The 25,901-nt window shown below is 46.7% G+C and overlaps 1 protein-coding gene across 1 annotated transcript in view; it reads right to left on the bottom strand.

The window, feature by feature from the left end:
- Positions 1-206: 206 nt before the first annotated feature.
- The window catches only part of CDH26 (cadherin 26), a 70,323-nt gene continuing 44,628 nt past the window's right edge, over positions 207-25,901 (bottom strand). The window contains 13 exon segments of the mRNA XM_068566050.1: positions 207-499; positions 10,503-10,692; positions 11,621-11,695; positions 17,283-17,360; positions 20,233-20,321; positions 20,324-20,362; positions 20,944-21,000; positions 21,003-21,164; positions 22,434-22,571; positions 22,574-22,672; positions 23,955-23,964; positions 23,966-24,083; positions 24,085-24,108. Coding sequence (XP_068422151.1) covers positions 207-499; positions 10,503-10,692; positions 11,621-11,695; positions 17,283-17,360; positions 20,233-20,321; positions 20,324-20,362; positions 20,944-21,000; positions 21,003-21,164; positions 22,434-22,571; positions 22,574-22,672; positions 23,955-23,964; positions 23,966-24,083; positions 24,085-24,108 — 1,372 coding nt within the window.

Here is a 25,901-nt window from a genome sequence, read left to right as displayed (position 1 = left end):
GTGATTGTTTCAGAACTAGCCTGTTTCTTCGTAGGGGCAGTGCTCAGCGGCTGAATGACCATTGAGAATCTGTAGACGGTTCCACAGATGCAAAGTCCCCAGGTCAACTCACATTTTCCCATTACCCTCACACTGTATGCACCACTGCTTAAACTTACAGTGGAGTTCTCTCTGAAGCTACGGCAATAGGAGTTAGAAGTTAGCATTTAGAGACCCTTCCATGGGAATGTGGTGTCTAAATAATAAGCGATTATGATGATCTTGGTGGTGGTGTTGGTGATGATGGTGATGATAGTGGTGATGGTGGAGACGGTGGGGGTGATGGTGATGATAGTGATGGTGATGATGATAGTGATGGTGGTGATAGTGATGGTGATGGTGATAGTGATGGTGGTGATAATGATGGTGATGATGGTGATGGTGGAGACGGTGATGGTGAGGCTGGTGGTAATGGTGATGAGAATGTTGACGATGGTGATGCCAATGATTTCTTGAAAACCTACAAGAGAGGGATTATTGTTTTCCTCACTTTACAGACAAAGCAACAAAGGCTCAAAGTGTTGAATAAACTTAATCATACAGGAGGTGAATGATGGAGCTGATTTCAAGCCCTGGCCTTCTCCCAAACCACAGCACATGTTCTAAACACCTACAGTATGTCTTCCATACACAGTGTTTTCATCCTCTGTGGGACACCAGGGTTGGAAATACGTTAGGGCTACATTCAATTCTTCATAATTCCACCATCTAAATCAGTCTCAGGAACTCCCTGGCAGTCCCGTGGTTAGGACTCCACGCTCTCACTGCCAAGGGCCCGGGTTCGATCCCTGGTCGGGGAACAAAAATCCCATAAGCCGGGCTTCCCTGGTGGCGCAGTGGTTGAGAATCTGCCTGCCAATGCAGGGGACACGGGTTCGAGCCCTGTTCTGGGAAGATCCCACATGCCGCGGAGCAACTGGGCCCGTGAGCCACAACTACTGAGCCTGCGCGTCTGGAGCCTGTGCTCCGCAACAAGAGAGGCCGCAATAGTGAGAGGCCCGCGCACCGCGATGAAGAGTGGTCCCCGCTTGCCGCAACTAGAGAAAGCCCTCACACAGAAACGAAGACCCAACACAGCTAAAAATAAATTAAAAAAAAAAAATCCCATAAGCCGTGTGGCATGGCCAAAAAAATAAATAAATCAGGGGCTTCCCTGGTGGCACAGTGGTTGAGGATACACCTGCCAATGCAGGGGACACGGGTTCGAGCCCTGGTCCGGGAAGATCCCACACGCCGCAGAGCAACTAAGCCCGTGCGCCCAACTACTGAGCCTGTGCTCTAGAGCCTGCGAGCCACAGCTACTGAAGCCGTGCACTCTAGAGCCCGTGCTCTGCAACAAGAGAAGCCACCGCAATGAGAAGCCTGACCACTGCAACAAAGAGTAGCCCCCGCTCGCCACAACTAGAGAAAAGCCCGTGCGCAGCAACGAAGACCCAACGCAGCCAAAAATAAATACATAAATTTTAAAAAAAGAAAAAAAAGATTGAATTAGATTGTGTTGTTTAAATCAATCAATCAATCAATCAGAGTCTCAAGTTTAGTTTCTGACTAACAAACACAAGAATAGAAATCCATCTCACGGTGGTGGAGAGATAATATGCTTTCAGTATCCATGTGTTCCTCTCCATCTCGCAGCCTCCCTTAAGTTCTGGCCGATAGAATTTAAGAGCCACTGTGATTTCTTCATCTTTTCCCTGCCGCAGCAAACTTGGAGGTCCAAATTGTACAGTTACTGGCTTTTGCCTACATGAGAAATAAACCTTTGTTGGGTTAAGGAAATTTGTGGATTTATCTGTTAAAGCTGCTTGCACTAACTTCCCTAACTAACATAGAAATTAATTTCAGGGTTAATTTCTCATTCCAACTTCTCCCATTCATTTCAACACTCAGGCCTATATGGTAGCATTTTAATAATTATAGTTATTGAATTATAATACTGTTAAATTATTTTTAAATTGTTCTTAGCCTGTACGGCTTTTGAGGAACAACTCAGTGTTTGTTCCATATTAAAAACTGACTTATAGAATGTGTCAAGCCTTCCACTCCATGTCACCAATGTTATTAAAAGCTAAGAGAAGCAGACAGCTGTCTGTTGGGGGTCTTGATTTACAAATCACGTGATAGATTAAGTTAATATGCTTCCAAAGTAGGAGATAAAATCTTCATAAAGACAGATTCGGAAGGTGAAAATACAAAGACAGTGCTTACCTCCCGGCCCCTGATGAACACCCAGAGTGAGGGCAGGAATCATGCAGCCCTCTCACCTGTCCCCTTCCTGCTCTCCCTCAGCCTTTCTTCTAAAGAACCTTGCATATCTCGCAAAGCTGCTCACAAAATGCAACAGAAGGGAAATTACAAACAGAATTTCATGAATATTACCTTCCTTTCATCTAAAGAACCTGAGGAAGTTTTTACAAATAATTAATTAAATTCAATTAACTCTCAAGTATTAAATTTCAGATGCCTGAATCCATAACCAAATCTTTCTAAGGAGGAGAACTCTATTACATGCACAAATATAGAGACTCAAACCTCAGTGACAATAAAGAACTTTCTTGAAAGGGGGCGTTTGGGTCAAAGCCCAGTGTTTCCATTTCCCAGGCTCTGCTAGTCTTGGTTTCATCATTCCCTCATAAATATTCTGCTGCAGCCCCTGTCAGCTGTGGCCCAACTCAACAACACCGTCCCTTTAAGCCACTCAAAGCACAGGGAGTAGCTCACGAGGAGGGGTCTCTGGGAAAGTTTGACTCCCAGTTAAAACTTTTGAAGCAAGTCATTTCATTTGAGGAAATTTTCTTACTCAGGCTGGTTTCTAAAAACCTGAATTAGGCACAAAAGTAACCTTATCAGTACAGGTAATTGTCCAGGGGAAGTTGTGGAGTCACAACTTGGTACAGGACCAAAGCAAGGTTATTAGAAGCCAGCCTCTGTCCTTCTCTCATCTCAGCTCCCCTTCATACTGCCTGATGTGGTGCCCTCTGCCCCCAAAGCTCTGCAGCTTCCCCTCATGGTTGCAAAGTGGCTGCAACTGCCCCTGCACTTATACCCACTCAGGTTCCAACCCTACCCAAAGACTTGAGTACAACTGGGCCTGACCCTCATTGGCTCAGATTGGCTGACATGCTCATCTCTGAGCCAATTATGGTTGCTATGCTAACTAGCTTAGGTCATTCATGATCCACCCCTAGAGCCCATGTGAGCAGGGGATGAAGAGAAAGGGAACTGCCCATAGGAATTCCCATATGTGCTTTCCCAGAAGAAGGGTGAAGAGATGCTTGTGGAAAGACAGACATACAGACAGATACCTATAATACCAACAGACCAAAGTTCCTCTGCCATAGTTGATTCTGGGTCACACTGATGTCCCTGAAAATGCTGAGACTCTGGGGGACTCAGGTGGGAAAACCATCCATCAAAATGAACCCTCAACCTTACAAGTAGATGCTGATGCCCAGACTGGGGAAGTCTCCAGCAAGGGGGTGGCAGAGCCCTGCATGGCCAGGAGCCGGACCCTTTTTCAGACCATGTGTCCCATTGTGGGCCTGTGCCTGCCTCTGGGCTCTGAGAACTCTAAAGATTCCATGTAGACTTCCTGCTAAGCATAGTGTTTAGCACAATGAGTTCACTTTTCTGGGTTGAAAGCATTTAATGTATGAGTTCTGTCTACTCTAGGTTCGTTTTGGTCAGGGGCAAGCAACTCCTGTCTAATTATCTTTATTCTGTTTTCAGTCCCTGCAAGCAGTGGCTTAAGAGCACTTTGATGACAGGACAGTGTCAACCCAGGGTAAGTCGCGTGAGGGTGGCAGCCCTGGCCCAGAGGGAGCCCTCGAGATACACAGTTTACTGCACTGCTTAATATCATGTCTCTCAGCTCATCTCAGAGAGGAAGTTCTTTTAAAACAGAGGTCATTAGCTTCTTGCCATCTGAACAGTATTTCAGAGTGGGTCTGAGTGGGACTATGGCAGGGTTTTTCAACCTTGGCACTGTTGGCCTTCTGGACTGGATCATTCTCTGTTGTGGGGACCGTCCCGTGCCCTGTGGGACGTTTAGCAGAATCCCTGGCTCCACCCACCCCTGGCCAGGAGCACCCTCTCCCAAGTCGTAACAACCAAAGTGTCTCCAGACATCACCCAGGGTCCCTGGGAGCAAAATCGCCCTGGATGGGACAACTGGCCTGTGGAAGGAGCCTTTAAAATACAACCTCCTAGAGCTCTCGGTGGCTGCTGACTTCATTAAACTGGGCTTCTCCCCACAGAGACTGCAAAATATAGAGGGAATTTCAGCTCTTGGAGGTGGTTCATTAGGACGATGTGAACAAGAATAACAACAAAGTCATTCTTTTTTCCCTCAATTTGTTATGTAAATGATTAGTTCAAATGGAAACTGCAGGGTCTGGAGACCATGAACACTAGTGGACCTTGGCGATATCATTCCTCAAACCCGGGAAATGCTCACCGACCTTTCCCTGGTGAAGGCCTCCTTCATGGGTTCAGATCTATGTGTGGATCTTCCTGATTGCCAGACATAGCGCCATCTTGGTTAACACAAGCATCCTGGTAACACCACCTCCCCAGGTATGTGAATTCATTCTGCCACAGAATCCTAGGGGGTTTTGAACATCACAAGGCAAGAACTAAAGAATAAAAGTGATTGAGCTCACCCGGCCCAGCTGCACAGCGATGCCCATGGGCTCAAACGTTTTGCAGGTTCTGGGCCCCATCGTCCACCTTCACCCCCATTCCCAGCCCACAGTGCTCTCACTCAGGCTGATCCCTCACCTGTTTACCCGGCGAGGCCCTGAATGACTTTCGGCAGTTTCCAAAAACCAGATCCAAGCTCAAAATGATACTGTGTGGACAGAAATAAGGATATTTAAAAGAATCTTGTCACAGGGTAGTGACAGCCGTTTTGGAAAATAATTTTAGAACTATATTAAGCCATCATGCAGCACAGGGAAGAATGAAACATTCGCTGCACAAATATTTGAACATAATGGAAAAAATCTGTTCAATGAATAAAATTAACTAAACAAGGTAATTACTCTGAAGCATAATGCACATATTTTGTTATGTCAGTGTTTTTTCTATTTATTGGTTTGTTTTTTAGGTTATATAACCTGAGTTAATTAGTACTAAGTTTGGCTGTGAATGACAGAACACGAACCCCCCAAAAATAGAGACGAGTGTCTATTTCTCTCTTGTAAAAAGTGAGGTGATTCAGGCTCTCATGGTCTCCAGGGTGAGGGACGAGGCTCTAACACGTTATCCCATGGTCGGAAGCCTCCATTCCCACGGTCCCCCGATAGTCTGCTTTTACAGCCGTGTTCCAGCTGCAGGGAGAGGGAGAGGCTGGAAAGAGGCATCCCTGTTCTCCTCAAGGACCCATCTCAGCATCTGCACCTATGCTTCTGCTTCTGCAATGTGAGCCCCATTGGCCAGAACATGGTCACCTGGTCACATCTAGTTCAAGGAGGGCTGGGAAATGTCATTTTCATTTGAGGAAGCCGTAGCCCTCGCTCAAACTTGGGAAGAAGGAAAGAAGGGACAATGGGGGTTGGGGGACAGTAGTCTCTGCAGCCGTCCACGCTTTGGCCACCCACATATCTGTGCTCGCCCTTCGTCTACACACAGAACCCCTCCCACACACACCCCAAGGGAACCAAGTGCAAAGCCCCACCCAATTACTGCATCTGGCTCACAATCCAAGATCCCAGGGTAAAGCACAGTCCTCTCCCACAGATACGGATGAGGTCCTTCATGGTTTCACAACCTACAAACTAAATAATAAGTTCCTGGTTCCCAATACAGCCAACATAAGGTAGACAAGTAAGAACAGTAAGACGCCTGCAATAAAAATGCCCATTTGGAGAAAAGCAAACTAATAAACACAATTATCATTGATCCATACACATGAGCAAATCCTGGGAGGCAGGAACAGTGAAGACACCTCTGCAGCCGTCGCCGCCCCCGGCCCCTACCTGCGTGCTTGCTGTTGTCTCCCCTGCCACAGCTGACTGGCGTGGGTACCGGGGGGGATGCCCTTCCTGGGACCTGAATGGTTTTCACAGCTCGCTCCTTGTTTTCAGGGATGGCTTTGAGGTTGAACAATCACAGGCTTTTTCAGACCAGGCTGTGGTTTCTTTGGCAAAGCATTTTTTCAGAAACGTAAAGATTTCTGATCTATTTGTTTCCAGCCAGCTCTCTCTGTTGAGACATAGCTTATAACCCTGGAGCCTCTGGCCTGTCCTTGTTGGCCTCCACGCTCGCTTGGCCGATGTCTCCTGTCCCTCAGCACAATGGCACCGCCCACCTTGAGTCACCTGAAGCAACAGGCCTGGGTAGGAAGGCAACCTTAAAGTGACTTTTGCCACAAGGCTTACAAATTGGTAGGATGGGGCACTAGTTTTATTTTCCACTAAGTGCACTGCTTTGCACAAAACCTTTCCAATGACTGATGTCATTTGAGAGGTGCAGCAGTTGCTTTTTTCAACCCTGCAAGGCTCCAAATTACCCAGTTCTCAGTCAATTTAGATTGCGTGCTTCAGGCAGAAACGGTCTCCATGAGCATAGCTGCCTTACCTTTCATGCCACTCCTGCCCTGACCAGCAGTCACCCATGTCCATCTCTTTTGTGGGACTTTGCTATAAGCAGTGAGAAGCAGCTAATGCATTTCTACATTATGAATTTCTCCTACCATTTCCTTCCTCAATCCTTGTTCAGAGCAAGGGCTGCTTTTCAAAAAACAACAGAGGAGAGTTGTTAGCAAATGCTTTGTTTCTGCACGATATGGCTAACCTGTCCTCTAGCCCCCACTATCTGAGTCCCTGCCCCCGACCACATCCATAAGCCAATGCCCTAAGTTTCAGTTCTGCTACTTACAGCTTGCTTATCTTGGTCCTATATTTTGTATCAGTTAAGATTAGACTTGGCCATGAGTGACAGAAAATCCAAAATAGCATTGGCTTGAACAAGACATATTTAATTCTCTTTCTGTTTGACTCCAGAGTAAGGTAGTCCTGGGATGGGTCCAGTAGGGCTCCCTGGTGTCAGAGACCTCCACCCCTTCTATCCTGTTGGTGTACCATGCGTCAGCTCTAACGACAACGTCCAGGATGGCTGCTCCTGTGCCAGCCATCACATTCTCATTCCAGCCAGTAGAAGAGAAGAGGGGGAAGAGATGAGTCTACATCTCCATGCTTCAAGGACACTTCCTGGAAGTTGCCTTCCATTGGCCAGAATGTAGTCACATGGCCATACCTGGCTGCAAGGAAGGGTGGGAAATGTCATTCCCACTCTCGATGGCCAAAAATTCAGGGTTCCTTTATTGAGGAAGGAGAGGTGACAGATATTGAGAAATTAGCAGTTGCTGCAGCCATTCCAGCACCAGTGTCCTCATGCTGGGAAAAATGAAAGGACTAGTCTTTCCTGTTTTTATATCTCCAGCATTCTTTCTCCTCTTCCTTCTTCCTGATGGCAGATTTGTTTGGCCTCTGACACACACATTTCAGGAGAGACAATGACTACCCAAGGTCTGCAGTCTTCTGCCCACATGCCATCTTTGAGGGGACTGTTGCTATACCTACTTTACAAGTACATAAAATAAGATTTCCCGGGTTAGTGTTTCACTTGGGAAAGTGGTTTTTTAAAAATATTTATTTATTTTATTTATTTTTGGTTGCGTTGGGTCTTAGTCGCGGCACGCGGGATCTCCATTGCGGTGTGCAGGCTTCTCTCTCTCTAGTGGTGGTGCATGAGCTTAGTTGCCCCACAGCATGTGGGATCTTAGTTCCCCGACCAGTGATCGAACCTGCGTCCTCTGAATTGGAAGGCAGATTCTTTACCACTGGGCCATCAGGGAAGTCCCTCACTTGGGAAAGATTTTAACAATCAAGATAGCTTCTGTGTTCGGTAAATCATAAAAGTAAGCGAAACAAACCCCTCTGATGAAAAACTCCATAAAGCCAATGAGACCGTTAATATAAATGGAAACCCAAAATTGATGAAATGCAAAATAAATATTTAACTTGTGAGATGGCAGCTATCTTTGGATTGCTAAGTAATTTGGAGGCTAATGTTCTTAATAAAATCACATTTTCTAGGAAAATATTTACTATTTCTGTTTTATTGCCTTCTTCGTTGCCATTAGTAAGACTTCGTTTAGTTCATGAGTGTACATAAATTCCACTGGAGGCTAACATTTTTTTCCAAAACCTCCTGGTGCTGATGTTTCTAATGGAAGCCTTTCTAAGCATGTAGATAGACTTGAAAATGAACTTGTGGGGAGAACCAGCCAACATCCAAGAATGTTCCCTGCAGACATCAGTTGGGACAGATGATAATATATAATATAGTCTGGCATCTAAAGGGAAAAGTCAAAGTATTACATGCCAGGTATGCTTCATAAAATGCCAACAGGGCCAGTGTCTCCACTGGACAATATATCCCAAAGGCTTGAGACCTACGAAAACATATATATAGGCTTCAAAACACACAAAGAAAGCAGCAAAATCAAAATTAATACATGTCTAATTAAATATCTACAAAATATAACATTTTGTTCTTGTTAATTGCTAAATTTGGGATTCATGAATTTTTCATGAGTATTTTATTACTTTTGAGGACAATTAGTTGGAGAGAGCCTCATAATGCAAGAATTCACAAATACACACAACAATTGCCAAGATTTCATAACCATTAGTAAATGAGCCAAGTTACCCATAGCCAAAAGCAAACCTATCTAAAACCTTCCCTAATTGTATGGCAATGTATTTGTTTTTAAAACAGAGTATGGATATATCTTAATATGTTTGTTGCAATGTGGGGTTTCCAAAAAGAATGCCTTAGACAAGGGGGTCAGCATACTTTTTTTCTTTAAAAGGCCAGGAAGTAAATGTGTTGGGCTTTGTGAGCCCTACGTCTCCATCGTGACTACTCAGTGCTGCTACGGCAGCACAAAGGGGTCATGGACGCCCTTAAACAACATATGAGCACAGCTGTGTGCCAATAAAACTTTATTTACAAAAACAGACGGTGGGCCACATCTACCCCACGGCCATAGTTTTCTGTCCCTTGCCTCAGATCCAGGAAGGTCCAGTGACCACCTACTGATCCTTAGCAACCATTCAGACTCAAAAAGTATACTGTCCTAAGATATTACCGTTATCCTGAATTACCCAGAAAATGTCCTAGACTCTCCTCGGAATCATTCCAGCATTAGCATAGCTGTTGTACACATCTGTGAGTCAGCTTTAGACTTTCCAATGCTTTGGAGATGGTTTTTCTTCTTTTTCAGTTACTCAAAGCACTAGGTGATACATGAAATAACTATGTACAAACTCTTGAGATCTCTTTAAAGTAAGCATTTGCACAGCTTCTTTAAAAAGAAAGGGAAAGTTTTAAGTTTGCGTCAGCTAAAACTTAGGTTTAATATAGCATTTCACTGATTTGACATAAATGTGCTTCTCCTGATTTATCCCTCAGGTTCAAGAGGGGACTAACAAAAGACTATGCTCATTAATTATATAAATTTTTTAGAATTTGCCACAGGCTTTTAGATATCTAATATATACATTAAAGTGTCCTGGTAGCATTTAAAATTCTGCTTAACCAGTTTCTTATCTATTACTCAGACAAGAAAACTGAGTATATATAGGGCACATGTCCTACTATTTACATTTTTTTAGGTATTTAAAGGAAACTATCCCTTCCCCCACAATTTACACTAGCGGTAGGTGGACATGTAGAAATCAATTAAAGTTTGTGGTTTTGTGCACAGATAAAATTTAATCAGAATTTATTCACTCAAAGTCTCCTAAGTTATTTTACTTACATAATACATGCAAGTTAAATTACGTCAGTTTGGTGTTTTTAGTATGTACTGCTCATAAATTTTAAGTATAATCATTTTTCTCATGATAAAATATTTTATCTATTTATCTACTCAAAAAGTACAAAGGGCTTAATATTTATATATTTTTAAAAATCACTAAAAATACTGATCTCAAATGTTCTAGAAAACATTTCCCTATTTACTTATTTTTCACTTAAACTGAAGCAGAATCCTAATTATAGAAATTTAAATAAGCACTTAAAAAATCTGTTTCTCCAGTTTTTCCCAAATAGCTGGGGTAATCAGTGGATTATATTTTATTTACCCTCAGAGTTGGGCTATGAGCAGCCATGAGCTGCTTCCATGAGCGGAAGCAAGGAATTACACAATTCAAGTTTCTCTAGAAAATCTGCCTGACAAATCGAATTTTTAAAAAGTATAACCTGCTGTTTCACTTTGGTTCAAGATGTCTGATCTGCGAATGTCCAAGCCTTTAATCCAGACTCAGTTTAACCTCATTCAAGAACTAGAAGGTAATTTTTTAAAAAAGGAAGGAAGAAACATTCTAGAAGTGATTTCCCCTTCATGAGTTATTCCAATTCACCAAAATATGCAGTTTTTAAGAAATGAAAACCTGACTCAGAATATATTTCTTCGAGTGGAGCAGCCTTTGGCCCCAAAGAGTCCAGCAAGTCGGGCGACAGGTCATGTTCGGAGAAGGCGGGAGAACTGCGGGTCTCTGCTCGCTCACACTTGCCCTCCTCTGCGTAGACGTGAGGTGGGTAACCAGGGTCTCCCTTGGGGATGTCAGCACCACGGAGCTGCTGCAGGGGAGCCACGAGAGAAGGTAAGTGCCATGGTGGGCAGGGCCTTGTCCCCACTGTCGCAGACGTTTCTACAGACTGGTCTTGAATGAGGTACCTAATTTCTTTGTCCCTAAGTTTCTTTATTTTATAATAAGGAAAATAATAGAACCTGCCCTGGTGGGCTGATGCAAGAACTGAGTTAATACCTTTCGATTCCTTAGGACAGGGCCTGGTACGCAGTGATGATCACCCACGAGTTTGCCAAGTAAAGTAACTCTTGGCAGACGACGCCCACCAAGCATTGATCTATTCCTTTGCACTTATTATCTCACAGGTCTGAGCCCCAACTTTCCTGCAACGTATGGGGCTCCTTAGGGTCGGAAGCAGCCCCTGCAGCCTCTGTGTGTGTCCCTCCCTGCGTGGGGTGGGAGCAGGCACACACAGAGAGCGTCTCTCCACAGCACCTGCTCCGGCCCCTTCCATGTAAACTACCCGTGCGTTTGCCCCAACTCCCAAATCACTGTTTAATTTGCCCAAGAATAGAGGGTGGCTGTGTTGAGGAACCTTCCAGGAGAGACAATGTTATTGTCCAATAATTCCCTCCAGCACAGTCAACCCACATCTTTCATAATTTCACAGAAAGAGACCATTCACTGTTGTCTGAGGCTGTGCTGATCTGCAGAAATGCCCCTGGAATGAGGATTCCCATGAAAGCACTTGCTATGGACTGAATTGTGTCCCCCCAAACTCTGATGGTGCCCTGATCTCAGACCTCCAGCTTCCAGAACTGTGAGAAAAATAGTCTGCTGTTTAAGCTGCCTGTCTGTGGTATTTTGTTATGCAGCCAAGCTGATTGACACGGTGATTAGGAGGAAGTGGCCCCAGGTCAGTGTGGGGCCAGATGGGGAAGCAGAACCCACTCACCACCAAGGGGAGGCCTTCCTACCTGACTCAGCATCCCTGCCATCACTTGTACCCTCACTTCCATGGGTCCTTTGGGCACCACAGTATCCAGGTAAACCTACAAAGCAAAGAAGCAGAGTCCTAACACCACCAAGGACTCACAGCTCCCCACCAAGTTGATGGCCTCTTCTGGCCAGAAGACAGGGGGCCACCACTGGGCGGAGGGTTGTCAGAGCTCTCCTTGAGGGACAGCAGGCCAAGGGCAGTTTGATCAGATGTCACCTACGTGTGTGGTGGGAGAGAGGGCAGGCCCTGCCAGTTTTGACTGATAGACCCTTCAACGCCTTGGCTTCTAGGGAAGAAGTGAGCTGAGCAAGCCTGGCCAGTGGGGTTTGGGACCATTCCACAAACGAGATTTAGCAAACAGTTGATTCCCACAGGGAACCTCATCCTGCTTCCTGCTCCCCCGACCGCATGGCTCTTCCCCAGGTTCTAATTTCTCCTCTTCCTGCCCTTGCTGGGTCAGCCTCACCTCGTGTGTGGTAGTGGGTGTGCCGCCCTCCACTCATTCACCGGGGAAGTGCTCATGGACCTGGGTCTTGGGGTACTGGCTGAGGAGTGGGCTAGAGCAGTGAGGAGATGGACTCAGCGTGCGCCATGTGGGGGCTGCCTGGGAACCCACAGATTCCCCAACTGCATCATGTAAGTCAGGCCCGCACAGGGTAAGGCAAGGCAGCCTCACTCTCGGGCTCAGGCAGGCACGGGGCCAGCACCCAGGGTGAGAGAAGCACAGTGATGACCGTGGAAGGTGCAAGAGAGACCTCACCCAGCCTGCGCCTGGGGACCTCTCAGGAGGAGAAGGACCAGGAGACAGGAGCAGAGGGACCAGGGAGAAGGAAGGGCCAGCAGAGGCCTGGAGGCTGGAGGGAGCTCAGACCTGCAGGCGGAGGACAGAGGCCACCACACGGCCTTAGGCTTCAGGGCTGTGGACTATCACAGGACAATGGCCAGCCGTTGGGAAGGTTTAAACTGGAGAGTGACCTGATGCGATTTGTGTTTCTAAAACACTGATGGCTTTACGGCTGAAGTGACTTCTGATAACCCCTGGGTTTAGGGGTACTTAGTGCACTCCAGAAGATGTATGTAAAAAAAATGTAAAGCTTGGAATAATTTTACATGTCCATGAGGATACACACACACACACACACACACACACACACACACACACACACACACACCCCTATCTGTACACATATCTATCTATATACATAAACGCAGCACACCACACCATTGTGAATTGAACTAAACACACTTAACCAAAGAGAGGGCAAAGGGTAACCCTTACAAACAGCCCTGGGGACCTGCTGCCCAGAGATGCTGTGCCTTCAGTCAGCCACCCTCCGGCTCCCGTGGGCCTCTAAGAGGACGATCCCGGAGACATAGGCCCTTCTTCCAATGTGCTCACGGGTCAGACACCACGGTCCTTCCCGGGTAGTGGAAGAGGCTGCGCCAGTCTCCAAATTCAGGGTCGATTTTGCCTTGAGCCAATTTTAGGTCCTACCACATGCTGCATTTTGCTGCATTTTGCTGCATTTTGCCCCGTGTGTGTCCATTCTGGCCTACGGCACCATTTCCCTTCACCCGGCCTCTCTGCACTGAGACCCTGGCTTCAGCTGTGTCCCCAGGACCTATGAGTTCTCAAAGACACTTTGGCAAGAGGATTTGAATTCCATTTTAGGGAAAATTATTTTAATAATAATATTTAATGTTATTTTTCTAATATAATGGAGAAGGGTTTACATCTTTTAAGCTGAGTCCCCCCAACATGTTAATAAAAGCAAAAATTTTATAATTTGCTTTTTTGAAACTTGAATGATGCTTTTTGTCTCTTGTTTGCTGAATCAAAGAGAACCTGATATGATAAACTGAGCTCCCTAAAAAATATTTGAAACTGCTTATTGGCATAAATGAAATTTTCTTGATACTTTAAGAACTAATTTCAACAATGTGAGGCAATGAATTAGGAGCTAAGGTAAAATTTTGCAAACTTCCTCCACAATATCTAACTTCTTTCTTGTTGTTGTTTTCAACCGAATCACTATTTTTATTTGTTGCTTTGGTAATAGGTATATGTTATAAACGTTAATGTACTTCAAAATTGGTACTAATAAAAAACAACTCTTTTCTGTTTTATTTATAATGGCATTCTTTGTAAGATCTCATTCGTAAGGAAGGATTCTGCTGCCAGTAAGGTTTAGGGAAAAGATAGACTAGATGGCCTCTATGGCCCCCTTAGCTCAAAACTTCTATAAATCTGTAAAGAATCAAAGCAAAAGAAGATTCAGGCCTTCACCAAGTTCTTAGCTTCTCAGCAGCAAAAGAAATTTGCCAGGGACTGAAAAACTCTGATGCTTTCAAGTCTAGATGTAGGTACTTTATTTACTTCTCATCTGTTTCCCACATTCACTTCTTTTGGCTTATTTGGATGTTGGTTGGGTATGTTTTTTCTCACCTCCTCCCTTCCCAGTTTCCCATTTTCAGGGCTTCCCATGGCTATCAGGACAGTAAGGTAACTCTTTTCATGATAACATCTTCATCTGTACTTACAGGAGGAGGGTATTTGTTTCTCACACTTCTTGGATCAAAAAACATGCCACGACCCTTAAATTTTTTAAAAAATGAAAAATTAATTAATTCAAGTAAAAAGAATGAAGTGTTTATTGGTTTCATATAAATTACCCAAGGATACAAACACATAGCCAGAAATTCGTGTAATTATATTGCCTTTTGCTTCTGCACTAAAGGTATAATAATTCTAACAATAGTCGTGTAGGTGTTCATAGCAGAAATCCATGGGTGAGTTTTATAGTTGCTTTGTGGGGATGGAGCATGAAAATATAAGATTTTCAAGCCCCATCTTGGGTCCACAAAATCCCCATAAGACTCATTTTGTGCCATGAGCATGGCCTGAAAGTCTGTGAATGAGACGCAACCCCTAAGACTCAGGACTGGCTACATAATTTGCAGGACCCGGTGCAAAATAAAAATGTGAGCCCCTTGTCCAGATATGAAGAATTTCAAGATGGTGACAGTAGAGCATTAACCAAGCACAGGGCCTTTCTGAGCACAGGGCCCTGTGGGACTGACCGGGTTCCACGCCTGTGAAGCTGGCCCTTCCAGGACCAGAGGGACACACCTATCATACACAAGCCCTTTCAAGGATTCATGGCACCATGTTAGCGCAAAAAAGAAGAGCACATTTTTAATCTTGGTGCAAACTCAGCCTGAGAAAAGATAATGAATTATAGAGATCTTGAATTATTTTTTAGAAGTTTCCATCATAAAAACTGTGGCTCTTTGGACCTTGAGAACCTCGTTTAGTTCTTGTCAGAAAAGTAAATTTTTTGTTAAAATAATAGCTAGTTATACTAGTGAAGTCCAAATAAGGTCTGTGTTTGAGACCTGTGTTAATAATGTTGTACCACAGTCAGTTTTCTGGTTTTGATAGCATACTATGGTTATATACAGTGTCATTCCTGGGGGGAGCTGTGTGAAAGGTACACAGAAACTCTCTGAACTATTTTTACAACTTCTTGTGAGTCTGAAAAGTCATGTTAAAAAGCAAAGCCATAGTTGTAGAATTTGTACATGGAGTATATAAAGGGGAGTTGGGGTTCAATTTGGCAGGAGGTATGGAATCACTGGGCTGGAATTTGCCCAGGGCCAAGGCCATTGCTCTTGATCTTATAGATGATCTCTGTAAGAGATGGACACAGGGAAATGTATCTATCTGTGGCTGTTCTGAGAAGTGTCATATTTGATCAGCACTATCAAATAACAACTCAGTAACAACCAACGATCACAATAACTAGGTAGACAGATGAGAAGGTTTTCACTGACTATGTGTTTGTTCTACCCATATCACAGAATCTTCTAGAAGGGCCACCTCTCAAGGGAACCAGCTGTCAGTCATCAGTGAAGTCCCAGCAGGAGAGAGTGAGCTTGTGGAACTCACCAGAGTCCCCAGCACAAAGTGGACTTGGTCTGATGCACTTGGCAAAGATGGCAGCATTTCCCCTAAATCCTGGGGGAAAACGCTCGGGGAAACTCCAAAGACAACACATCTCCCTCCAGTTGAAAACGAAGGCACACCTTTCCCTGCTCAGAAACTCATATGCAAATAAAACTGGCATTATGATGGGGGTGGTGGTGACGGAGTGGGAGTAGAAAAGGAAAGGTGGAGAGAAGCAAGGAAAAAGGACTATAGTGAAATGGAACTGCATGCCCCAATGTGATTTGAAGATGTAGATTCTAACAGTCTACCGATGACGTTATAGACACCTGACAATTGAATATGCCCACGGACAAGATCTAGAAGGTAACACAGACAAATGAAATTGCTTAGATTTAGGGATAGGAGTGTGGACAATTTTTGCTTTGGGTTTCTATTATTTTAATATAAGCCCTTCAATCATGCAATAAAATGTCAAAGAAAATAAAGCAGGCAATGGTCCTTAGAAACAGTTTTAAGATAGTTCATGTCTTGTCACAGATTTTAAAACATCAGGTTACCTGGTAAGTCATAAGTGACAACTTCACTTAGGGAAAGTACGTGAATGGCTGTCGACTCAACCAGCCACCACAGGTGCACTTACTGTTTGCAGGACATCATAAAGGGAACCCAGAGACACTCCAAGAAATAGAAGCCACAGGCCTTGGTGTCCTCCCTTGCAGATGGGGCAGCAAGATACCCTCCTGCACGGGTCTGGTGAAAATGCAGTGGGATTATGCTTGCAGAGTGCAAACCCCAGGGCATGGTCAGTGGATCAGAGCTCTTAATGTGCTTACCAGGAGCAATGCTCTGGCCGCCGGAAGCTTACAGACCAGTTAAAGAAAGAGAGGCCCCCGCCAGCCCCCCGGGAGTCTCTGCACTCCCTTCCCCTGGGAGCGTAGATTGGTGGGCAGATGCCCTCTGTGCCTGGACCTGCTCACCCCAGCCAGGCACCTGCCCCATAAATGACGGCAGCCCTGGGTCAACTCACTCTTTTTCCAAGTGGGATCATCGTCCTCTTAGAGAAGGGAAGGTTCAGCCAGTTTGGGAACAGGGTTTTAAATGACATTGAATTGCACAGCAAGAAAATCAATCCCTTTCTAATTCCTCTTCCATACTCCTAATGACAACAAGGAGAAAGTCTCCATCGGGTGCCAGCCTGGCTTGGCTCTCTCTCTCCTTCCACATTTTCTACCTGGAATTACTGGGTTCTATTTCTATTGTGTCTGCATGCCACTTACCTGTTCTTTATACAAGCAAGACTGGTTTTTCATTTACAGTTGAAATATAAAATTTCCTATTTAAAGAAGTGTATTTCATTTGTATGCAAGTCCATTTAAAGAAAAAAAATTTTTTAATACACTAGTGCAAGTGGCATATGCATGTGGCAAAAAGTCGTAATGGTAGCACTGGACAGACTGGAGTGGGCCCTGAGTCATCTGACACTTGAGCTGGGAGGCGAAGGCATGTGAGGTTGAGCAGAATCACGGGGCCTTTGCAGGTGGGGCTGGGGTGGAGGCAGGTGTGGGTCGGGCCTGCAGGGGATCATCCTGGGTTGGGGGTTAGGGGAGCAGCCAGGGTGTCCCCCACCAGGGGGACCATCAGCAAAGCCACCCCTCTGTTTCAACCGAAGCAGCAAATGAGCCACACTTACCTTAGCTCCCAGCTTGGCGCCCACCTCGGCTGTGTTGATGGACAGGGCTGACATCTGATCCCTGACGTATGACCTTTCCTGTGGGACACAGGGAAAGAAATATGACAGGAGCTGAAATTACAGATGGCGGTAATAAATGCAGACAGCAAGGAGTATCATCTCCCCCAGATGCGTTGTTCTATGCCATCACAGAAAGCATCCAGACTCTGGAAAAGACACCTGCCCTATAAAGCAAGAGGACATACCTGGGGAGGGGATGCTTTTGTAATTGCTGGCTAGGAAGTGGAGTTCCTTGTTGTTTAGTGTTTCACGTAAAGTGATGGTAAAAACAAAAACCAACCGACAAAACCAAAAGCCTTGTTTCACTAGGGCCTCGGTATCTAAAAGCCTGTTCTCATCCTCTTCTAAGACTCACAGTGAAGGCTCTTGGGGTCACCACAGTTGGGCAGTGCTGTGTGCCACCTTGTCCATTCCTCATTCAACAAATATTCACTGAGGGACTCCAAAGTTGATGGGTGCTGGATTTCTTTTTCTAAGAGCTCACCAGCTTCCCCACAGAGAGGGCAGGCCCCTATGCTATCTTGCAGACCCTCTTGACTGGGGACGTCCAGCGGCAGAATAGGACAAGGCTGGTGGAATCAGTGATGGCATCCGGGATGAAGGAGTCTTCCCAGGAGTGTACAATGTCCCCGGTGTGTGAATGCAGGCTGGTATATTCAGGCTAACGGAGATGGATAATGGAGAAGCGTGGACACTTTGGGGTAGCCTTATTTACCAATGGCTACAAAGACATAATTGGTAATTACTGTTAATAATACTAGTAGTAGCAGCCACTGTTTACTGTGTACCAGTAATTACTAATTTACATGTGCTATTTGATTAAATTGTCCAATAAGCCTGAGAGAAAAAGAACATCATTGAGTTCACTTTATATATGAAAGTCAAGGATTGGTTAGATTCTGTATCTGATAAGACACAGTTTGGGAACCTAAACCCAGGTTTGTTGGATCCCCGTTCTCAGAGCCCTAAGATACTGTGGCAGGAACGGGGGTGTGTCCTGGGCTGTGAGTAGCAGAGGAGAGGAAGGACATCTTCTGGGACAAGACGAGCTAGAGGCCCCTTGTCCTGGATTGGGTGCTCTTGTCCCTCTGACAGCCGGCCCTTGGTCAGTGCCACCAGAACCCCTCCAACCTGCCTGGCCTAGCCCTGCAATGACCAAGCTTCCCTTCCACACACTCTGCTTCTGTAGCTGCTCCTCCTTCCCAAAAAGACAACCACTAAGCAGCCGGCCAACAAGAACAGGCATCACCAGCACCTCTCCCACCTTGGCAGTGCCCTCAGCCAGTGCCTGGGGAGACACCCTCCCCACGGGCCTCCTTCCAGCTGGGCAGCCTCAGCTCCACCCACCAAGTGGGGGGCTAAGCACAGCTCCTTGGCTCAGGAGCTCTTCCCATTTTCCTGGATGGTTGCGCATCAGAGCAGAGTAGAACTGCCTGAGGCAGGGGATTCTATCTGTCCCACAAAGCACTGTTGTTTGTCAGGATGGTTTCCTTCTTCAAATTACACAAACAAATCAAAACAGGTAGCTGCTATTCTCATAGCTGGGGGCAGGGGGCATTCCTTCTGGGAATCCAACTATCTAGATAGTTTGGACCGTGCCTCTGCCTTCCTGTCCCCACGACAGGGAGGGCTGGATGCCGACCTGCACAGACATGGACTTACAGGTATGTGCATCCTCAACGTGATCCAAGGCTCTTACTTCCCCTTCCTTTGCGCCAACAGAGGAGAGAAAATGTGGGAAGAACCCTAGGAGTCTTGGTCAACCACCAGCTTCTCCAACCACCAATCATCTTTTAGAATATCTCCCTATTTATCCAAGCCAGGGACCAAAGTCAACTGGACTCTCTTTTCCCAAAATCATCTCACAAAGTCTCTTCCTTCCAGGAGAAAACCGAAGGTAAAGGTCTCAGACAACAGCAGATGAGGTAACCTGAATCTTCTGCGTGAAAGACAGTGTTCCCTTTTGACATTTCTTGGCTTTCGCCTTTTGGATCAACCAGCCTTAGTTCAGAGTGAAGTGAAGACAGATAGGAGCGCTCACTGTGCTTGTACCTCATGGCCCAGCTGGTGACGAGGGCGATGGAGCCAAGGCAGGGCCAGGATCGGAAGCGGCAGGTATGAAAACCCAGCAGTCGCTGGCTGATTCCACCTTGTGTTGGAGGCTTGTGAGGGGCTGACATGGGCTTCGTCTTCCTTGACCCGTTACCGACTTGTGAGGCTGGTTTCACCCTCCCTGGCTCACAGCTGAGGATGCACGGAAATGACTCGCCCACCGTGACACGGGCCCAGGGCTGTCCCCTCAGGGCCAGTGGGCTCTCTGCTCCACCTCTGCTGGAGAGGCTGCCTGCGTGGGTTCTGCCTTACTTCACCCCACACCACGGCCAAGAAGCCAGCGTGGGCTCACTTAATTAGGGAGCATAGCATGTTTTCCGTGTAGAGAAACTCCACCTGGCAAAAGTCATTTTTCCTAAACAAGGTTTCTCAGCCTTGGCACTGCTGACACTCGGGCCGGTGACTTCTGTGTTGTGGGGACCGTCCTGTGTCCGGCAGGATGTTCAGCAGCCTCCCCGGCTTCTACCCGCCAGACGCCAAAAGCATCACCCCCCACTGCACTCCCAATTGAGTCGTGACCACCAAAATGCCTCCACACTGCCCACTGTCCCCTGGGGGCGGGGGGGGGGGAATGGGGGGGCAAAGTTGCCCCCAGTTGAGAACCAATGCCCTAAAACAATAAATCAATTTGTGAGGTTAGACAATTTTCACAGGACTTTCTTTCCCATTTGCTACTCAAATATGGTGAGATGGTGAAATGAGAAAGGACCGTGAGTGAGAACAGTACGGCCGTGCCTAACTCGCATCGACATGAAACACAAGCACTGAGTTCCACTACCTGGACAGGGGCGGCTCTGCTCTCGTCGTTCCACGTGATCAGGGTCTGGATGCCTTCCTCACGTGGGATAGAGCATCCCTGCCTCTGGCTTCAGACACAAAATAGCATCTCAGCAGGAAAAGCAGAGCGGCTGTGATGAGAGAAAGGCGGAAACGAGGTGCACAGCTCATCTAGATCAGAGGTTCCAACAGGATCCTGTGCTGCTAACTTGTAACTCAGCCATGAACTCAGGGGTCACGTGCACCTTCATCATCTCTGTAGCCACAGCACTTAGCACAGCTTGGGGCACGAGTAGGTACGAGATAACTATTTGTTGAACTGATGAATACCATGTGACGAGTAATATTTTATTATTTCCTTGAAAATTGAGCTTCCCTGTTAGCCTTTGCCAACCCTGGGAGCTTGTGTTCATTGCTGCCCTCAGCTATTATAAACCATACAGTCTCCCTTAGACAGTGTCCATCTCTAGGTTCCATGGCTGTAAGTTGCTGTGTACTAAGTAGAAGCTGCCTTTGCCAGGCAGGCAGCACTTCTGACCAGGGTGGCAACCTCTGATCTGAGTCTGGGACTCTCATGAGCCTAGGGGTTATTCTCAAAGGCATCCCGCTGACCTCGGCCGTCATCTGCTCCCCACCCCCGAGGACTCATCCCCCTGGCTCACAGCCTGGGGAGGGGAGCCACATTCCCAGGATAGCTCCTGTATCTGCTGACCTGCCAGAGCTATGAACGCTGCACAGAGAGAGGCCAGGACCCCCTGGAGGAGCCCGGCTCCACGACGGAGGGCTCCGCACATGTGAACCCACCGGGACAGGAACAGACCCTCACATGGACAGTCTGCTTCTGGGAGAGTCCCTGTTTGTCTCCGATGAAAAGCGGCACCAAGTAGTCACCACGTGGGAGGCTTCTCAGCATTAAAAGTTCCACTGAGCGACCTGCAGAGGGAGAGGGACCTTAGCGGCATTGACTTGTGCATTTGTTCAGCTGCTCGGTGGGTATTTCCTAGGTGCCTCCCATGTGCCAAGGCTTTGCATGAAGTTAGGGTCGCCAGAAGCACCCTCACTCGGACACCAGCTGCAAGTGCAGGGGTTCCCAAGAACACCCTCCGGCTGATAATTCTCTAGAAGGACTCAGGACTGGCTGAAAACCGTATACGCATGGCTAGGGTTTATTACACTGAAAGGATATGGATTCATATCAGTCAAGGGAGGAAGTACATGGGGCAGAGTTTAGAAAAGTATCAAATGCAGAATTTCCAGTTCTCCTGCCCATGGAGTCAGGACCACGTTACCTCCCAGCATCCATGAGTGACAAGATGCATGGAATACTGCCAACCAGGGAAGCTCACCAAGCCCTGTGTCCAGGGTCTTTATCAGAACTTGGTCTTGTAAAACTGGTTAGCCACCCACATGGCTGATTAACTGACACCCACACGCTTACATGACCCAAAGGCCACACCCTAAATCACATTGTTCCTATTGATGGACACAAGATCCCCTCCCCTAGGTAAACAGAGACACTTTTATCAGGCAGGGTATTCTGAGGGCTTGCAGATCACCTCCCGGAAGCCCAGACCTCTTTTGGGATAAGTTTCAATGCTTTACGGCACACTCTGGGTCTGGGAACATGGACTCACAGTTTCAACTAAAAAACAGGTTACATCCTAGAGACCAGTTAATAGAAGCACAGAGGAGGATGTTGACACTGGATGCCTGTTGTTCCTCCTGGTAAAAGCACCTCAACTTTCCTTTGGGGGAGCCCACACTTCCTGAACTCTCAGGCCGTGTGGGTCAAGAGAGGCTAAGCCCAGATCCCAGCCAGATCCAGGTGTGGGCTCAGAACCAGCCAATCAGCACATCTGCCCTCCCCACCCACGATGTTGAGCAGGACAGGTAAGTCAAGCCTTGCAGTGAGGTACACCTTCCTGCCAGGTGCCAGGATGAGTCCCAGGGACTCCCAGCTGCTACCCTGCCACCTCCAGAGGAGAGCCTGCCTGAAGATGAAAGGACCCAGAGAAAGGCAGGGCCAAGGTCCGGAGCTGCCTTCTCCAGGAAGTCCTCGGAGCCCCCAGCTCTGCTGGGACACAGGCTCGCTTGGCCTCTTTCCCGGTTACATAGCTAACACATTCCTCTTTTGCTTAAGTCTGTGGAAGTCAGGTTTCTGTCTTTTTCCATCCTTTATCCCCGACCAATGCGAATACTCACCATGATTTTCCCCCAGTTTCCACGTGTCTTCTGTGTTTCCCCAGGTATTGTCCAATTTGAAGGTGAACGGGTCGGAGTAGGGCTCCTGGTCCCCATCCTCCGCCTCGATGGGGAGGGGCTTGCCTCCTGCAGACTCCAGACCTCCAGGTATCGAGGCTGTGGGTGGAGGGCGGGCGCGTTGTCGTTGGTGCCTGACAGGAAGAGCAGGATGGTCCCTGTCCCCGTCCGCGGCGGGACACCTGTGGCGGGGGGATTCCAGGAGGGTTGCTGATTAACTAAAGAGGTTGCTCTATGCACACAGACCCCTGGGAAATTAGCGTTCTCAGCCTCTGGGAAAAGAACCACTCCACGGAAACACTGAGGCCGTTTCCCTTTCAAAGTCATAAGCTTTCCTGCAGGGGCTCAATCTGTTTTCTTGCTTTTTTGAAAATTCAGAATATCTGGGCAGGATAAGTTAACAAAACACTTGCCCCTTCCCATCATTTGTAGAATGAGGTAGAATGTAGAATCATCGAGTAGATTAAAACGTCAGTCATGCAAGGTGTTAAGGCAGGAGGCTGGGGGTCGGGGGTCAGGGGGGTCGGGGGGCCGGGGAGGGCGGATGGGTGTGACGTGGTGATGAAAATGTCTGCACCTGGACTGGTGCTGCATCTTGTAATCCTGGTCGTGAGCCTGCACTAGGGTTTCGCAAGGTGGTACCACTGGGGGACACTGGGCAACGGGTACTCAGGATCCCACTACGTTATCTCTAAAAACTGCATGTGAGTCTACGATTATCTCAAAATAAAAGCTTAATTTTTTAAAGCCATTCCACTGAAAAAAGTGCCATTCGTGAAACCATCCATAACAGAATCATGGAGCCCTCCTCACCTAAGACCAATTAGGAACACAGATTTGGTATCTCCCTAACCAACATTCTACTGTTAATTATGCAAATGGGATATACAACCACATAGCCCTGGGAATCTGGGTTTTAATTTACAGATTTTCCTTAAACACAATCACTAAAGTTATTTGAAATTTTTTATTTATTCAGCTTTATGCTTTGGTAGGTTTAGAAATCCAGCCTTGGGAGATTATAGAGAAAAGTGTTAAAACATGCTCATGAGACCACGCATCCTGGTTTATAACAAATTTGTCCTGTACGGTCACATTTACATGAGCTTATAAGCTGGTCCAAGTACAGGGAAACTGTACTAATGTTTATCATATGCAGTTGGCTTTGACAAAGAGCTAGAGAGTTGTCTTATGAACAGATGAAAAAGATGCTGGGACGGTGGCAGCACCCTAATCAGGTTCATCGTCTCTGAATGAATGCTGCCCCTCTTTCCATGGCAGAGCCCCCTAGTTTGCTATTTCAAGAATTATCATCAAAAATAATCACCAGTATGGATGCACAGTAATAAAAAGGTTTATTTTATATTTTCCCCAGTGTTCTGAAGACACTCACCCATGTCATTTTCCCTCAAGAAGCAAGAAAACACATCCCCACTCCCCTGGCAATTTTGGGTCAACCCTTACCATCATCAACAAGTACGAGCGATGATCATGTAAAAGCTGTCACTCACATGAGGGGATTCGCGGTCAACTTGCTTCCTGGTGATTACCGCCCCGAGAGCTCATCTACACTGACTACACTGATCTACAGTCTGCCGGATCATAAGCCAGTTCGTATCTTGTAGAAGAAAACACATGCAATTTTTAAAATTAACACTTTACATCAAGAGAGACAAATCCAAATACACCAGAGCAGACACAATTCCTATCGTGAATTTAGGAAGCTAGGAGTGTTCACGAATCTGACGAAGGCCCAGGGATCTGAGGCCAGACTACAGTGTTAAATCGGTGTTCACTGAACAGGAAGAGCCCTTTCCTTGTCGGGCTGCACGTAACTCTGTCCACCTTAGGGAAAACATTTCGTCCTGGAAAAGAGCCAATCTTCAGTTGCCTGCAGGTGCTGGTGGTTTAATGTTAAAACCAGCCTGCCCTTGCAGAGAAGCACAGGACTTTATTACCCTGAAGCCCAAAGGATTCAAACGTGGGCAATCCAGTCAGGCAACGTGGTCGTCTACATCCTCCCTCACCTGTGCACACCTGATGCCATTTTAATGGGCGGGCACACCTAGCCTTCCGGAATTCCCCAAGACCTGTTGGAATCAGAAGGCAGCCATCCGGGGGCTTCCCTGGTGGCACAGTGGTTAAGAATCCTCCTGCCAATGCAGGGCACACGGGTTCGAGACCTGGTCCGGGAAGATCCCACATGCCGCAGAGCAACTAAGCCCGTGCACCACAACTACTGAGCCCGCGAGCCACAACTACTGAAGCCCGCATGCCTAGAGCCCGTGCTCCACAACAAGAGAAGCTACCGCAATGAGAAGCCCGAGCACCCCAATGAAGAGTAGCCCCCACTCACCGCAACTAGTGAAAGCCCGCGCACAGCAACGAAGACCGAGCACAGCCAAAAATAAATAAATAAAATAAATAAATGTATTAAAAAAAGAAAAACCCTTAAAAAAAAAAAAAGGAAGGCAGCCATTGGAACCAAGCCGGGATGCCAAGCACAGCTATTGTTCCTCCTAAAGGACCTGCAGAAGGAAAGGCCTGTACCCACAGGCAAACACAGAAAAGGTGCAGCTCCCACCAAAGGGCCAGAGAAAGGGAGTTTCCACGTCTTCTCTTTCATGTTGTGTAAAGGCTTTGGAAAAGGTCAGTAACTATCTCTCTGATAGCTGACAGGTCATGGTTTTTAAAGGGACCAACCATACTGTAGGGATGGGAGTACAGCACTGAATCAGATACAGACTCTACATGGGTGTTCCCAAAGCAAGGTCCAGGGACCAGCAGCATCACCTTGGAACTTGCTAGAAATGCAAATCTCAGTCCCCACCCCAGACCTCATAATCAGAAACCACAAGGGTGAGGCCCAGCAAAGGGCATTTTAACAGGCCCTCCAGGTGATTCTTATTCCAACTCAGCATGCACCTGCGTGGACCTGTGCTGCTCTGGAGCTCTTGGTTAGCTGCCCACAATGAGACAATAGCAGAAACTATTGCGAGACAATAGCAGAAACTATTGCTAGACAATAGCAGAGCAAGTGTTGGGGGATTTTTTACAGTCAGTGGCATTACTGTGACCCCCAAGCACATAATCATTTTTTGTAATTTATTTTTTAATATTTTATAAAATTATTACTCCACAGTGAATTGGAAATTAAAAGAAGCAAAATGTGGTCCTTCTCAATGGTTAAGATCAGAAGAATTGCTCTAAGGAAGAATCTCAAACTCTCGTGCCCGCGAGGGTCCGAGCAGGTGGCAGAAATGAGCGAACTGGTCAGATGGGGACTGGGGCCAACCGCTGAGTGAGAGGTGGAAGGGACATGATGCAGGACCCTCTCTATGCCCCAGATGATCGTGACCTCGTGGGACACAGACCCAGTGATGCCGAATCTTCCTCTTTTTCAAGAACATC

This window comes from Eschrichtius robustus, chromosome 16 (genome assembly GCF_028021215.1).
Source record: "Eschrichtius robustus isolate mEscRob2 chromosome 16, mEscRob2.pri, whole genome shotgun sequence".
NCBI classification, from domain to species: domain Eukaryota; kingdom Metazoa; phylum Chordata; class Mammalia; order Artiodactyla; family Eschrichtiidae; genus Eschrichtius; species Eschrichtius robustus.
Note: the sequence above shows the minus strand (reverse complement) of the source record. Positions and strands in the feature narration are given on the sequence as shown.